Genomic DNA, 16,946 nt, shown 5'->3' with positions numbered 1-16,946 from the left:
TACAGTAGCTCTAAGAATCTGCATAGCTCCCAGAGCAGGCTATTTCCTTAAGGGATTTTCAGAAATACAAGAATAACATTCTCAACAGAAACCTTGATATTTCAAAACTTCATTCTGCAGTCGTGAATTCCGAAGGACATTTCTTTTGCCATATTTGCAAATACGAGAACGTGCACAAATCACTTGTGGGTCCACAGTGGCTATATTCACTGCATGACCACATTGACATATATGATTTTACAATGAAAAAAAAAAAAGCCATTATACAGATTAGTTGCAGGCTTCTCATGGTCTATCTATCACACACTCAGGATATCTTTCAGTCTCACATGTATCAAATCCTGTTGTTGTTGCTGTTGTCTTAACATTGTTTTTAATTGAAATTCCATGTAGCTATTGACGTGTCCAGAGCCCTGCCTGATTCTTTTAATATAAAACATAGCAATAGTCTCCTTCAGGTAAAACTAAACTATCTAGAGTGTACTACTAGAGTAAGGTTAGCCAGGAATTTTAACTAGGTAAGTTTACCTGGTATTACTGAAGGTAAAACTAGCCAAGTGAACTGCAGGACCAACAGATGGGGTCTCTCTTTAAGAGAATTGTAGCTTAAAATTCAGAGTTCTTCTTGCTAATTAGATCTAATGAATATCCTTAATGTATGGCGCCAATTCCATCAGCAGATTATAGACAGTACTAATGGCACTGAATACTTTGTTGCATTCACTGAACATTAGGAGAGTCTACAGCTAAAACTGTGTGGGTCTGCCTTGTTCTATGAACTACAGTACATTTAATAAATTATTCATACGAAATCTTTATTTTCTGTTACTTTAAATGTCATTTTGCAATTGGAAGGCATAATCTGCATAATAAAAAATCTCAATGGAAAAATGTGAGCCTACTCTAGTTAGATTTCACTTGCCAAACACCCAAGATGGCTTTAGAGGCATTTCACATCTCTTTGGAGACTTCTCGTACAGTTTTTCATGAAGAGCTTACTGCTTTTTAGCACACTGGCTGTCACTGCAGCACTCTGCATCCCTAACATCCAACCACATCCCAAAGCACTACACTCCTGGGGACTGCAACAGTTTGCCTGCATCAGATAGATCTGCTGGCAAACAGTGTGAGCTGTTGGGGTTCAGCACGTTAATGTATTTTACTCTTCGTGGTGCATTAGCAAGAAACATTCAATTCAGCATTTCCCTCTAGGACTTTGCATTCATGTGATTACTACAGGCTAATGTCAGTATAAATGGGCCAGGTAGAATTCTGCTTAATAGAGGAAAGGGAATGGTATACTATCCATTAATATATCTTTCTTAATAGTCTGGTAATGTTCTCTAGCCAAGGCATAACATGAGTATCTCTCCTCATCCTTGGGATACAACTCAGGTATGTTAAAGACATCTGAATGCCAAACTGGATGTACAAGTAAGATCAGAATGATATCTGTTCCAAGCTTATTACACAACTACATCTCAGGGATCTTGTCCCTCAAGTAGCAACACAGCCTCATTGCTGAAAATAGCCAAAATGTTTGTGCCTGGGGGCTGACACTGAAACTGCAAAGAAAGCACTTCCTGACAAACAGGAAGGCATGTGGAGCCACTCTTCTGCTATGACAGGGACAGCTCCCTCTCTGTCAGCTGAGAAATTGTCTCTCCATTGTCCGCTTCTACCTTAACTCCTCATTTAGGCTTCACCAAACTTCACCGGCAGTCAGATCACACGTCTCTGTCAGGAAGACCGGGAGCTGGAAGGAAAGCCCCTCAATGAAACAAACCCTCATTTGCCATTTTTCAAAGACCTGTCATCATCTCTCCAATATGTGCTAATCGCTGGACAAGATCGGCTTGCTGGCAGGGCTCACAGAGCTGGCTCTAAACGAGCCCTTGGAGACCAGGGCTAAACTACCAGCACCTGACAAAGCGCAGACCTCTCCACCAGACATACCAAGTGCCAGGCGCTAACCAGATCTGGCATACGTTTTTCTGTTTGTAGTAAATGCTATCATCCTCTACAGAGATAAGCAGGGTAAAGGTTTGGAGCTGTTGCCTTTCAGCTCACTTATTACAGACAGAACGTTAGATACTCAGTTAGTATCCATGAAAACAAGTTCAGTTCTGCTGAGTGAGCTACTCCCTACCTGTAGTCACAGCACAGTGTAGTTTCTGCTCTTTGCAGGGGTAATACCACAAAGCTACTAGCTTAGTGGAAATAAGTATTTCATGCTTTGCCAACCACCTTTCTTTTACACATCTCTTAGTTCCAGCTGCCTGTTCCATGCTTTTGAGACATAACCTTGCATTTTTCATCTGTAATCTCCGCCGTGATTTATTTATGCCGTTTTTACAATGAAATATGGAACTCAAACTAACCAAAACAATTGTGGGTCTTTTTTCATCAGGCATCTACTCTATCATGGGGAATAAATGCACATTTATCTCACAGTTCTCTGTTGCTGCGCTGATGACTTCGTATACCCATAAGCACACATTCACATTTAAAAGCAAATAGTTAGCTGTGATTTTTGCCAGACTGACTGCAGGGTGATGGGCAGGTTTTGCCCCATGAAACCAGCTCACTGGCCTGTATTAAAGGAAGGGAATTCACTGTGCGGTGCATGTGGGTATAATCTGAGTGTAGTATGTCAAATGAGGGTTTACACCATGTTTTCATTTCCCCATGAACCTCCCGGTCCATTTGCATGTGAATAGCATGGAATATAAAGCCACAGCTCTCCCCTGTTGTGCTGGAGGTCAGAAAGGTCAGCTACAGCTGTGTAAAAGATGTGGGTTTTTCCTCTTGCTACTGGAGACCAAATCTCAATGTAACCAATACAACCTGCTTAAGTCAAATACAACAAATGCCACAATTTGCATCCCAGAAATTAAAAATAAATGCTGATACATACAATAATCTGGCAGTGGAGAAACAACCTACTTCCCAAGGACTTTTGACATCTGAAGACTATTCACATTCTGAAATGGAGCCTCATTTCCATCCCAGTCCTCTCTCCTCATGGGAGCTTGGGGGAAGGGAGGTAAAGGGAAAAGACTGAAAAATGACACTCACCCAAGAGGAGCAATCTTCCAGAGATAATCAATGGCTCTGTAATGAGCAGTGGACTCTGCTGAATATTGATTAGCTAGCACTGGCAAGGCTGTGCTCTGGGGAGTCAGCCCTCTGCCAGCTGCCTTGCATAAACACAAAGGAGGCCTCAGCAAAAGGCAAATTGTAAATGGCAGGTTTTAGATGAGAGGCTCTATTCAGGCCCTCAATAGAGGAAAAAAAAAACACCAAAAAGCAAGTATGGCCACAGCACTAACAAGCACAAAGTATCAGCAGTCCTGGTAGCTTCTACTAGGAAAGCTCTTCTATGAGATGCAGTCCCAGGTGTCCCCTAAAAAACCTAAAGATTACCACTTCCAAATATGGCTGATGCCATGAGCTGCCACGGGTTCCTCTTCCCTAAGGTTTCCAGGAAATGGGGTGCTGTCACAGCCATCCACACGCAGAAGCTTTGTCTAACATTGTGCTTTGGGACATGCAGGGTATATTTACACATTTCAAGTCATACTGTATGCTGATGCCTAGGCCAGCTCTAAGCAGGTTTCATACACTTGAAGCATCACAGCTGTGTGTTAGTACTCTGTCAGTGCTTTCTGTGGTTCCCGATTCATTCAAAAATTAGACCTTAGGATTTTAGTATCTTTTTTTTTCTGTAAGTAGTTAAATATTAAGCTTTTGTTTACCGGCGTCCGTAGATACATACAGAACTGCTTACTGCTGAGGAAATTAGCCATTAGTGACTAAAAAGTTATCCTACCTTTTCGGAAGCAGAGAGTCTTTTCTCACAGGCTTTCTGTGGAAAGAGAAATATGTGATAGTCAGGGGAAAGAGATCTGGCAACCGTATTCTTTAAAAATGAAGGAGAAAAAGAGGGAAAGAAAAAAGTTCCAGTTCCTGCCTGGTGTAACTCATCTGACTTCAACGGGGCTGTCCCAGGGTAGACTCGTCCCTCTGTCTTTGCCAAAAAGAGAACAACGGGAGCCAGCCAAAGGCATCTGCTTTTGCATTTCCTCACTGAATCTGTTCATTATGCTCTCATGATAGAGAAGCTGTAAATAAAGGCGCTTCATGATGTTGCATTGTGCTATCCATAATTACACTGTATGCGCTTCATCAGTATACATGCTTCAGGGCACATTGCAAAAGCTTTTTATGTATTCAGGACTCTCTCTGGGAGGGTGGGTTAAATGAAGAGGGGGGGGAAAGCCTGCAGTTAGAAAAATGGAGTCTAGCAGTTACCTAGAAAGGAGCTCAGCATAAGAGGGAGGGAGAAGAGAAGAAGAGGCTGTATAGACCACGCTGTAAAAAGAAGACACTAGAAATCCATGCCTGGCAGCGTCCTACTTAGACTGCATGCTCAAATCCCTTTGCTTACCCTTTCTCTTTAAGATTACCAGCCCTCTAAAAGAGTAGTCACGTTTATACAGTGCTACCACATTGAAACTTCCATGTGGATGGGGAAACCAAAGAATTCTTGTAACACAAGACTCTCAGTTCGGAAGCCCTCTGAGGCTAACTTTATATAACCATCAAGTACACAGTCATACAGGAACATCCCAAAATGCCCTCACTGTGCCTTGATTTCAGAGTGATGTAAGTCAGACATAACTCCCTTCCTTGGAATTAATATTAGAAAAAAGCTAGTGTCAGATCAGAAGGGAATCCTAATGTCTACAATGCCTAGAAGATGAGCTTAGAGCAATGGGTAGCATGTGGTGCCATTCGTTACGCTTCCATGGCAAAATTCTGTTTACCCTGCAAACATTTACTGCTCCCAGTAATACTCTCAGTTTGGATGTAATAAAGCCCTATGGGAATATAACACTTCTGGAGAGAGCTTTGCTTTCACAGGTTCAGAATGTGGCACCAGATTCACGTGTGTAATGTACATCTTATATTTGTGTTTGAAAAGAACTTGGAAAAAATCCTGAGGTGTGGGTTGGGAAAGGAGGCATTTGAGGGCTGAAAGCAGAAAAAGGTCTGGGAAGAGCATAGACAGAGATAGCAAATGAGGATGAAGACAGGGACTGGTGCCACAGGTTTGTGGCAAATTTTCCATGTTCACATAACGAACTCTGCTACAAAAATCACACACCCAGGTTGTCTATTTTTCTAAAGAAATAACTCTTAGGGTCACACAGGATGAGTAAGAGGCACTATTCAAAGTGAAGAGATTGCAATATGTGACCTGCATCAAAATACACTAAAAAAAAAGGCACTGAACAATGTTAAATTGTCTGTGGACTACAGAACAAAGCAGCTTCCAAGTGCATACATCAAGGCAGCATTTAGATAGTTTAACAAGTCTAGATGATTTTTTATCTATGCAATTGCATTTTAAAAATAATAACAATAATGTAAAAAAATCTCCACAAACCAAGATTTCTCCTATTGTTGTCAACTGCTCCTCTGGTAGAGATAAGTGGAACAGTTCAGTCTTTTCTGAGCACTGGTTTTGTAAAGGTAGACGCTGTCAGGCTTGTGTTACTTGAGAAGTGTTGTCAGATCAGTTCTTACATGAAGTGGCTGCTCATTTCTCTGAGTGTTGCCTAATTCACTGCCTAAGTGACAACAGACACAAGATACTTGGGAGCAGCCAGCAACAACAGTGTTGAAATGACAAGAAAAGGAACTTCTCAATTTCATACCAGAACACAAGAGCTAAAAGCTGCCCTATCTTGGCCCCAGGGCTCAGCATCTAACACAGAGGGCATTTCCCTGGAATTCCCAAACAGAAGTTGGCTGGGAAGAAAGCAATTATATGACATCCCTTTAAGTCCTGGGGGGCAAAGGTGTCCATCCAGGAAGGCCAGACATTCCCCAAGAAGGAAATCTTCAGGATCTGGACTGCAAATATAAAGCTGCATGCAGCTGAAAGTGCTGTATTTAGAGTGGCTTGGGATCAAACCCATTCTGATTTGCACCCAAAACCACATACCATTTCAGGCTTGTTTGAAACTTGGCCAACTGTTTGCTGAAGGGTTCACAAACTTCACTGCACTTGCCCTGAACTTTGCATTGGAAATGAAGTAGTAAAATAAAACTCAAATGTTGAAAGTTCTGCCCTTTCTTTGGTGTTTTGCCTACACTGATGCCTTATAGAAAAATAACGGCACTTTGTTCTGTCTGAGCAGTGATCCCAAACCCCTTTCCTTTAGGGCATACTGCCAGATATCTTTTCCTGTATGTCTGAGGACTTCTGTCACTCATCAGCCTCACTGAATCTATGATCTTTAAGATGAGGAAGATCTGCTCCAGAAACACTGTGGGTTATGCATAGTTCTTTCACTCACTCACAGGAGGAAAAGTCTTCTATCCCCAAAGCTTACTTAATTAATTAATGATAACGTAATCTTAGAAGTTTTCCAAAAACAAATGAAAAACTTTTTACAAGAGAAAAAGTGATTATATAGAAGAATTTTGCATATTGATGACGGTTCTGTCAGTAGCACTACTTCCAAGATTGGGTTCACAGATTCTGCTGTGTGTCTTTATTGATTTGTTACATACAAAGCCCTTTGCTGTTCACTGTAAGCCATGACTTTGAACCTGAGCACTAACAAGTGCCCCACTGTTTTTCAATTCACATGCTTCCTGATGGGGTACCTCCCTTCTGTTGTAACAACTGTTTTTAAAGTAATCACTTAAGCCACTGCAGATCTGGGGAACTTTAAGACAAGTTGTAAAGCATTTTGTTAAGAGTAAAAGAGAGTGAACCATTTGTCACTATACGCAACTCTTGAAACTCAAACAATTTAAACAAACAGAATTCAATTTAAAGTAAAATCAATTTCTCCTTGGCCAATGAAGCTCACTAGAATTTCTAGAACAGCCTTCAGCACTGTCCATTTTGTTCCATGCATATTTCCTTGTTCTAATTGTGGACTCTCTTGATATAACTCCCTTTTTTCGAACTTTTTTTAACAAAGAATTACCATTTCTGTAGAGACAGAATTAAACCTTCTCAAAGAGCCATTTACAGAAAACTCACTGATAATCTGAAACTGAAATGAAACATGAAAAGCCAAAGACAGTCATGAAATATTCTTGGCAATGACCTACCATTTCTCATGATACAGCTCTAAAATAAACCTGAAAAACTTACATGTTTAAATCTTCAGTGCTTTTTAACATACAAATTGTAGGCGTCACTCTGTCATGGTTTGACCTGGCAGGCAGCTGAGCACCACACAGCCGCTCACCACACCCTTCTCCCAGTGGGATGGGGGAGAGAGTTGGAAAAAAAACCAAAAAACAACTTGTGGGTTGAGATAAAAACTGTTTGCTAAGACAAGAAAGGAGAAGAGAATAGTAATGATAATATATTTATTGCATTACAGTATGTACACAAAAGTAATTCCTCCTATTTATAATACTGGCCCATATCATCAGAAGTGGATGTTGATGGGTGGCAGTAGAGGTTGAACCTTATCTCCAGTATCCCAGTACGTTTTGTTGCCGTGTGACAGATGGCAGCAGAGGGGCAGTCTGACAGAACAGTGTCCAACATGGAAATGCACATAGAGCAAATGGGTGGGATTGAATTCCCATATCCATACAAAATAAGTGATTCCTGAGCAATTGCTCACCACTCACCAACCAATGCTCAGCCAATGCCAGCTCCCCTGGCCAACTCCCCCAGCTTTATCATTTTTTTTCACGTCATCATACAGCATGGAATATCCCTTTGGTCACTTTAGGGCAGCTGTCCCGGCTCTGTCCTCTCTCAGCTCCTTGTGCCCCTCAGCTTCTCACTGGCAAGACAGCACAAGAAGCTGAAACTGAAATGTCCTTGGCTCTTTGCTGCACTGCTCAGCACCAACTAAATATCACCATGTTATCCACATTATTTTTCTCCTAAAACCACCACATGGCATCATACCAGACACTATGAACTAAAAATCAACTTTGTCCCAGATGAAATCAGGGCACATTCAAATTTCAGTTCTTCTTTCTCACTAGCAAGTAAGACTTCTCTTCGTCTTCAGTTTGTCCATTCTGCAGCGATAGCTAAAGGCTACCTCACAGATTGGAGACTTGTTTTACGGGGCTCATAGACACATACCTTCTCAAAAAAGGTATGTACTTCCAGTACTGTGTGTGGACCAACAGTAGAGAGCTCTGGAGAGCCAGGGCTTGCTTGAGCACTAGCTCCAGCCAGGCTGCTGCGTCCCTGAGGAGCCCAGTCAGCATACCTGTCCACAAAAAAACAAGATGTATGCAGAGCCTTCATTTCAGCAAGTCTGAAATACCATGAGATCACATTTTTATTGTTGTTACCATCAGTGGTCACTCTTAACACTCTGACAAAGCGGTATTCAGACAGGGACATTTTCTCAAGAGCTGTGGGACAAGAAATGAAAGGCCACACTTTTCAAATGAACACAGCTGTAGTTACTCCATTTAGAATCTGGACAAAGCAAAGCACAGAAGTCAGTAGCTGTTACGATCAGTACCTCTTACAAACTGATCCAAGAGGTCATTTGCAAGACAACTGACAATTCCAAGTGTGAAATATTCATTGATTAATAACTTTACATTGGAAACTATGATTTTAGATTTGTCTGCAGTTGTAACATCTGAAATCTGTCTTTGTTTTTAAGTAAGGCCCTAGTTCAGTCATTTGCTTGCAGGAGCTGGGACATCAAGAAGAAAAAAAATCAGTTTAATCTTTTATTGCCAACATTATGAAATCTATTTTCTCCTGAGCATTGACATTAATGCTTCCTTAATATTTTAGTTCATCTCCCCCGCGCTTCTCACCACACCTTAATGGCTCGGTCTCTTTTTAGGCAGGGAGAGACTAGCTACCAAACTACACTAGGGTTATCTGTTTTGCTAATAGGATTACAGCAAATAATACTCCTTCAAAAAACACTTATTCATATGGAAACAGCACTAATCCTTTCTGCTTGCCCCACCCCATAACTTTCTTCCTGAGCACAAAAATTATCTGTCTGCATTGGCTGCAAATAAACATTTTTGAATGTTTCCAAATACAAGGAGGTTTTATTTCTTTTTATTTCTTCCTTCTTTTCAGTTGAGATCTGCAGCAAAACGCAGACAAAATGTAGAACAAAGGCTATGACATTCTCTCTAGGGTAAGTAGTATACAGCATTTATAATGATTTCTAGAGAATAATATACATAATTTTGAGAAAAAAGTGAAGAAATACAGAAGGAGCTGTAAATCAAACTTAAGCTTTATGCTGCTAGTTCTGTGTCTCAAATAAAGCCGCTATAGCACAAGACTAACCAACACTGAATATTTTAGTAGCTAGCACTATATATACATACACACAATAACACCATCTACATCACAACATCCTATCCCATTTTTCCAGATGAAATCCAAGGGATAGATTGGTGTCACCTGTATAATATAAGTGAACACGGCCTTGTTTCACTTGGAGGGTGTCCCATTAACATGGGAAGTCAGCTGTAATGGTTAAAGCAAGCAGCAATGCTGAAAGCTGTGCTTCTGGGGGCAGATTCATATCTTCCTGTACCGCCCCATGGCAGCAGCAGTACCTCTGGCTGAGGGTCAGTAGGAGAATTTGGAGTAGGAAATCTAGACAAGGAACCTTGAAAATTTGCCCAGGTACCTGTGCCTTACCCAGAATTTGCACCTGAACCAAAGGAAGCATTTCTGTCCTAATTCCCCTGTTACCAGGAGGTTCTCTGAACGCCAATGCTACAACCTTGTGTCTTGCATAAGGATACAAAAGGTTTATCCCACCATTTTTTTTCCTCTAGAATCAAAGTGATGGTCCAAATGTAGTTATCATAATCAAAATTACACTTTTTTTTCTCTCATCTATGATTAAATCCACCAATTCCATCCAAAAACAAATCTGGCACTTAATAAAAGGAGTAAAACCTCTTTTCAACTAAGAATAGGATATATCTACTGAAATTAAAAGCAACAGGACAGCTTTTTTTTTTCATGAAACATTATTTCACATCACTTTCACAGCAGATGGGATATATGATTAAAGGGCAGATGTTCACAAAAGATGAACTCTTTCCACACCAAGACACACTCTTCCCATGTGCAAATACAAGTTTCCAAACAAATCAAAGTCGAGTGTGTGGAAGGGATACATTTGCTGATATTTAGAAGTTCAAATTTGATTTTGCTCCCTGTTCTACAGAGGCAGAGTGATGTAGCTAGCTTTTAATGCTGTCCTGCCCAAGCATTTTTGTGGTTTTCTGGGTGTTGTGCTACCTGGCAACATCTCATCGCTTTTATTATCAGCTGTCACACCTCAAATTCTGCAGTATTTGCCAATTTGCATCCAGTTTAGAAAATAATCACACTTGGAGAACCATAATTTTTTTTCTGTCTGCCACCAGCTCTGCTTTTATACCAGCAGATAAAACCAGGAGCAGACAGAAAACAACACCTTCTTAGAGGTCTGCAATCACAAGAAACTTTCTAGGAAGAATATCAAGTATTCCAGCACACTCAGGAAGAAGTAATTTGTTCTTTGTCGTCTACTTACAGGTTCTCATCCCACGCTGTGTACTCTACTGGTCACACAGGATTTCAGACCATCAATCAATTATTTTTAAGCAATTATAAAGTAATAATTCAGCAAGAAAGTTTTTCCTTTCCCTGTGAGCTTCAATGCTACAGGAGTCTGCATGGGCAGGTTCGTTTCAGGAACTGGGCTTAAACTAATCACATGAGATGATTCAGTTTTGATTAATGGCATAGTTTGAGAACTATGATAACTGAGGAAAGACCATTACACAGACAAGTAGCTCCTGAACACAAGCATACAAATGATGATGTGGTAACGTTAAGAGAATGAGCTGTAAATTGTAGTGTGCTGTTTTTCCAGAGATCATTCCCCAGGTTTATAAAGGATCTTTCAGTGTTGCTGTGCCTACCAGCCTTTCACAGCATGCCCTCTCTGGGTGTTGCTCAGAGCTGGATCCAGGAGATGGCCTGATGAATACTAAACATATTGGAAAAAATACAATTCTTGTTTTTTTGGAGCAGGGAAAGGAGGAAGTCAGACTCCCCAGCACATGCTGAACGATTTTCACTGCTCAAAAAGAGCTGAATCACTGCCCAGAATAAAGAACCAATGTGAATGAAGCCCTCTGGAGGCTTCATCCGAGCATCTGAGGCATTCATCTGAGTCTGGATGTGGCTCTGGGCAGCCTGATCTAGTGGTTGATAACACTGCCCATGGCAGGGGGGTTGAAGCTAGATGATCTTTGAGGTCCTTTTCAACCCAGGCCATTCTATGATTCTGTGAAATACAGTCAGACATATTTCCCTACAAAATAATCCCTGTAGATCTGCTTATAATGTTTTCAGAGTTAGTGTATCTAATCAGGCTGTTTGCCCTAACAGCTCGTGACCTCAAATTAAAGATCAGCAGTTTTGATTAAATAAGTGAAGGGAGATAGAATATCCTCACTGATGCATCTGAGGCAGTTTGAAGTCCAGCATTCCAAGGGGCAGAGAATGCTTAGGGCTTTCTGAACAACATCCCTCTTAAGTTGTCTCAAGTTGCACTTCTTAAAAATCTTGGCTTTCACTGTGAGGTCTGAAGGCTGACAGTAAGCTTCAGTGGAGCTCCGTTAGCAGCCAAAGAAAAAGCACTTTACTGAGAAAACATTTCTACAAGCAGCTGAATCAACACACACTTTGATCCACAGTCAACCAGACTTGGATTCCTATGGATCTACAGCCCTCCAGAGCGAAAATGGAAATATTTGGCAATGCTTGTGGTGTTTAATAATGGACAAATGTATGCAGAAGCCTTTCCATTGAGGGGGACATAAGTTAAGCCTGTCTCCACTCAATGACTTTTGTCTCTCTCATATGAACTCTGCAGCTTCTGCCTCACTCAAGTTTTGCTGAAATTGGCAAGCATTCAGAAGATTTGAAGAGTTACAGACACAGCAAGAATACTAAGTCTATGAAATAACTAAAAAAACCTTACAGTTTCCAACCAACACTTATGTTAAGGCAGCTGCAGAATAACTCTGAAGGGAGTCAGCCAGTTCCCACTGCAGCATTTTCATTTTCCAGAATTGCCACCTTCCAGCACAGAACAAGAAGGATGGGCTAAGCCTCTGTCTCACACCCTGTAGGTCAAGATTCCCCTCCTTGCAGTGCCAAATACTTTCTGTGACCACAGTAAGTTAGGTTGGGACCAAATTAAAAAAACTAAGAGAGAGAAAAAGAGAGTGGAACCTCAAAATATGACCTTCCTAGAGGTAACTTTCTGCTGCTTAAAAAATATAACAGGTAAAAGTTCTCAGTAGGGTACACTGACAGTGTTAAACATAGCATAACAGCAGGCAACAGTTATAACTAATCACTATAAAATAGTGAGGACAAGATACACCTGAAGCATCCTTCCTCCTAGACAGCTTTCTTAGAGGCTGGGGATCCGCAGATGGATTGATCTCCTGAAGAAATTGCCCATATCTTTAACCTCCACCCTGGTGTGTGTAGATGCTGGAATGAGAAATAAGATATACTATGACAACTCCAAAATGGGCTGTGCTTCTACTGGGGATATTTTAGAATTCAGTAAAAATGAAAGGCTAAAACTTGCCTATCCACATCCTTTTTTCCTCAGTTGGGTGGCAAAAAAATGCAAGTAGTTCCTCCACGCTTCCTTGAGGCCAAAGCCTAATGACTGAAGAATTCCTTAACAACATAGGAAAACCAGGCTATGAACCAGCCCTCAGAGGGGCTTTATCCACCTTTATCACTGCCACATGCATACACTGAAATAATCCAGTCCTACAGTGTTCATAATCTGAAATAAAAATCAAATTAAAAAATAGAGAAAAGTCACCCTCTTCTCAGCCAGTGAGCTGAGCCCTGGGCAGGAAGGCTATGATTACACAGTACAGCTACTGCACAGCTGATAAGTAAACCCAAATGCCTTAAGGATGAGCACTGAAGTACTTCAGTATTTCATTTGGGATTCATTCTGGTAGGTTTATGTAGCATATAAAAGTTCAGAGTGTTCAAATTGTTATATCCTTTTTACCAAATATCCAAAAGGATGCTCACAGATAGATGACAGACCTGCCTCACCCTTTGTTTTGGTTTCTGCATGGATTTTGATTGATAGAGCAATACCACCTGAGCTGACAGGAAATGCTTAAGGTACGACTGAGAGGGAAATCATATGCATTAACCAACTGATTTTGATGTTCAGAAGCACTGGACATTTTTAAAGTATTCTAAGTTACTGGAACAGAATTGGTTTAACTACAGATTTGTTAAATCTGAATTTAAAAATTGAAATTACAAACTTGAAGTTTTGCAAAGATACTCTGACCTACAGTCAAAATGAAGCATGACATCCATGCCACTTTATGACTACTTCTTCCTCCATGTGTTTCAAAAGTGTTTAACTGTTTAATTTAACATATCCTAGAAAGGAATCAACATAAACTACTTTTATACATTGTTGAAATCAATTTATATCAATATGAACTATTCTTACACACTAAAGGAAGCTGGCCTAGAAGAGTCTGTGTTAATTTAATTTGTTTCTAAAACCTGACTAAAGTTTCTAAAGTTGTTTGCTTCTTTGTGAGCAAGTAGCTCTGGACACAAGGCATTGAACAGGCAAGAACTGGAAAATGAAGGGATTATCCGTGATGCTGCTAACAGAATGCAGAGAGATTTGCTTAGTCTGTGAGACACCAGACACCAATCTGTGTGCATGTTCATGCAGTTTGAGACAAGAAAATAGCTACAAAATAATAGAAGTTCAACTGTCTGCAACAGCACCACCACCACCACTGTAGCGTGAAATTGGCTACTAGACTGGCTCCCACCGAGTTTTCAGGCCAGCCGTATAGATCCAAGGGGTTTTGTTACAATTCAGGTCTATTGGTCACAAGAAGTTAGCCCAAGTGGAGGATTTCACCATTTCATAAGGCGTCTGGATAGCAACTACTTCAGAGAAGAGGTGCAAGACTAGAATAAAGCTCCTCCTAGCGATAAGCTGTACCATCTAGCCAAACACTTCTTCACATAGGTACAAGATGCTTAACCTGCTCAGAGGCATCCGTAACAAGAGTGCCTAACCATTCTTTCTTTGTAACCAATCCAGAGTTCCTAAGAGGGACTTGGAAAGGAGAACCAGGCAAAACAATGAAAGGATTGTCTTTCTGCATGGGGAGTGTTTGGGAAGGTCCCAGGCCTCTTCTTCCCCACAAATTGTGGTGTCCACGAAAACCTGGTCAGGGGTTTCCTAGATGGCAGCGTGCAGAAGACTGTTAGCTGTGTGACTCACTCCACCACCTTCACTCACAGAAACACAACTCTTATTCCCCTCTGGGGACAGCGGTGATGAGGACTTACAGGTGGCCTCTGACACTCCACAAGCACCCAGAGCCCTACCTGGGGTGGGGAACTGAAGTGGTTTTGCCACACAGTCAACAGAGGATGCCTCTGTTAACACTGCAGCATCATTCCCAGCTGCTGGCCATCCCTCAGGGCAGCCCTGTTGGATTCTGCCAAGCTACAGAACCTGAGGAAGAGCAACTCTGTGCTGCTTTTTTATCTTGTGAGTGGGAAGGAAAGTAAAAATAGCACTCTGGACTAGGATATGGAAGAGACCAAAATCATGGAAGAGTGTCAGGAAATAAGAAAACAAGGTCTCAAATTGTAAGTTTTCAAGAAAGCTCACCAAGAAAGATGCATTAATAACTAGATGTTGCTGTAATAAAAAGGTATGGTTATCTTCTCAGCTTAGCCAGAATGTTGTAAAGTTCTCAGAGAGCTTTCTGAAGTTTTAGCAGAAGCTGTTCTGCCTCTCCTTATCCATTCATTTCTCAAAGGTCTTGTATGTGATGTGCAAATATAATGCTATATGCAAGCAGATACAGACAGGAGTATCTCTCCTAGCTTGTGTATTTTAATAACACTTCCTGTTGTTTACAAAACAGTCTCCACTCAAAAAGAGTGATCATAAATTACTCCAGTCACAAGCTATACTAATTACTGGATGATGCTGTGTAATTTACAGTCCAGTCCACACAGAGAACTTGGTATAACAATGGGCTTATGTGAGGAGGGGAGCTGAATGGACATTGGTCCTCCTCTGTTATACACTGCCAGCTCCCACTGCCCTGCATGGTAGTGATGTTTCATGCTTTTCCTTGCATCAAGCACTAGTTTCTTCCCAACAGTCCAACCCCACACATTTTGTTTGCCACTTGTCAGGTGCAGAAACAACTGTTTGTCCTAAAATACAACATGTGTGCACAAAACAAATACATTCTATTGCTCATCCAACACAAGAGACAAATGCAAGCCAATGAAGAGCACCACACGGAATTTCATCTAGAACATAATCTAAAGTAATCACAGATCCCTTGAAATTAACTAATAAACGGGCTAACAGTTACTACTGTAATGCCTTGTATCTCCCTGTAATTTTTCCCCTGATGGATTACCTACTTCTGAGTACAGTGTCAATATTAGCAGCACCCCTTTTACAACAAGTAGTGAAGACAATTGCCTGGTACATATTAATAAACTATCAAATACTTCAGCAGGCACTGCTCAATTTGCCTTTTAAGCACGTAGGCAGTTAAATAAAAATCTCAGATATTTGCACTAAAATCTCTTACCTCGTAGAGTTTCAGCAGTAACCAGCACACCAGGTATGCTGCCAGAGTGAATTTTGCTTTCATGTACCTTTCAGGCAAAACGTTAAGGTACGTTTGTATCAAATCCAGTTCTTCATGGCCAATGCTACTGTCAACATTATTATCTTCTCCACCCTCCCGTCTTCCTTCTTCATCTTCTGCACCCAAACATCTATTGAACTCCATTTAAACAAAACAAACAAACAAACAAAAGATGCTTTTTCTCCTTCTCTACAAAGCTCTGATCTTTCCAGAAACAACTGGGGAAAATTTTTGTCTCATCTCAGTAAGGATATTCCTCACTCCTCTGAAATGTGTATCCTTGTCTGTAAGCCAGCCCAGAAAGTTAGATTATGAGAGAACTTCCTTTAAACTGCATTGGCTCTTTGCCTTTCTCGTATTGTATGACCTCTTGCAACTGTGCATACTGCTACAAGATAAATATAGCACCAGCCAGCCTTGTCATACAACACAAGAATACTCCTGCCGTTGCCAGATGGGAGAGAAAGATTCCATTTATTTAAAGAGCAAGCCCCCAGCACCAGTACTCTCTCATTCACTTGATGAGGGAGGGGGAAAGATGAAAAATCTCTTTTCTTTTAATTATTTTTTGCCAAATGTGCTTCTCCAGAACAAATCCCAATTCTGTAAAAATAAAGAAATGAAGAAATCATGTTCTTGTGGAGGAGGGTTTTTCATTCCAGAGGCTTCTAGCCACAGTAATTCATTGTCTGTGATGCTGTAGGTGCCAAGCTTGTGAAGGCTACACATTTCCAAAGGATAAATGAAGTCTTGCAAATGAACTAGGGCCAAGACATTTTGAAATAACAAATAGCCCTTCCAAAGGCAAAAAAAAAGATAAGAAAATATGCAAGAGATCAACTAAGCAATCAACGAAGCAATTTTTTAGCTAAACATTAAGCAGCTCATTTTTGCCTTGTGGCAGTTTAGATTTGCTACTCTTAGTTACTGAAAGCAAAGATTTAAAGGTTTCAGTTCAGTGGTATGAATTCTGAGAATTCAACAGCATCAACAACTGAATTCTTCATTTTATTGAAGTTTTCTTTTCCTGATGGAGCAAACTAGACTCTTTATTTATTTATTTGCTCTTTTTTTTTTTTCTTTGTCACAGTGTTGAGAATGTTCAAGAAAAAGAAGTCACTGTGGCTTGCAGAGAAATTGATCAAGAGCTCTGATATCTTGGAACAGCCCTTTTTCATATA

General features: G+C 40.7%; 1 protein-coding gene across 1 annotated transcript in view; it reads right to left on the bottom strand.

Moving 5' to 3' along the window:
- The window catches only part of ARHGEF4 (Rho guanine nucleotide exchange factor 4), a 192,584-nt gene extending 176,667 nt beyond the window's left edge, over positions 1–15,917 (bottom strand). Inside the window, exons 1-2 of the mRNA XM_065747933.1 lie at positions 15,706–15,917; positions 3,833–3,868 (exon numbers count right to left, since the gene is read on the bottom strand). Of these exons, the coding sequence (XP_065604005.1) occupies positions 3,833–3,868; positions 15,706–15,909 (240 nt within the window). The 5' untranslated portion in view covers positions 15,910–15,917. The remainder of the gene's footprint in view (positions 1–3,832; positions 3,869–15,705) is intronic.
- Between the last annotated feature and the right edge of the window lie 1,029 nt (positions 15,918–16,946).

Source organism: Cyrtonyx montezumae, unplaced genomic scaffold, assembly GCF_038088225.1.
Source record: "Cyrtonyx montezumae isolate F1298 unplaced genomic scaffold, pur_monq_1.0 scaffold_5, whole genome shotgun sequence".
Classification (NCBI taxonomy): Eukaryota; Metazoa; Chordata; class Aves; order Galliformes; family Odontophoridae; genus Cyrtonyx; species Cyrtonyx montezumae.
Note: the sequence above shows the minus strand (reverse complement) of the source record. Positions and strands in the feature narration are given on the sequence as shown.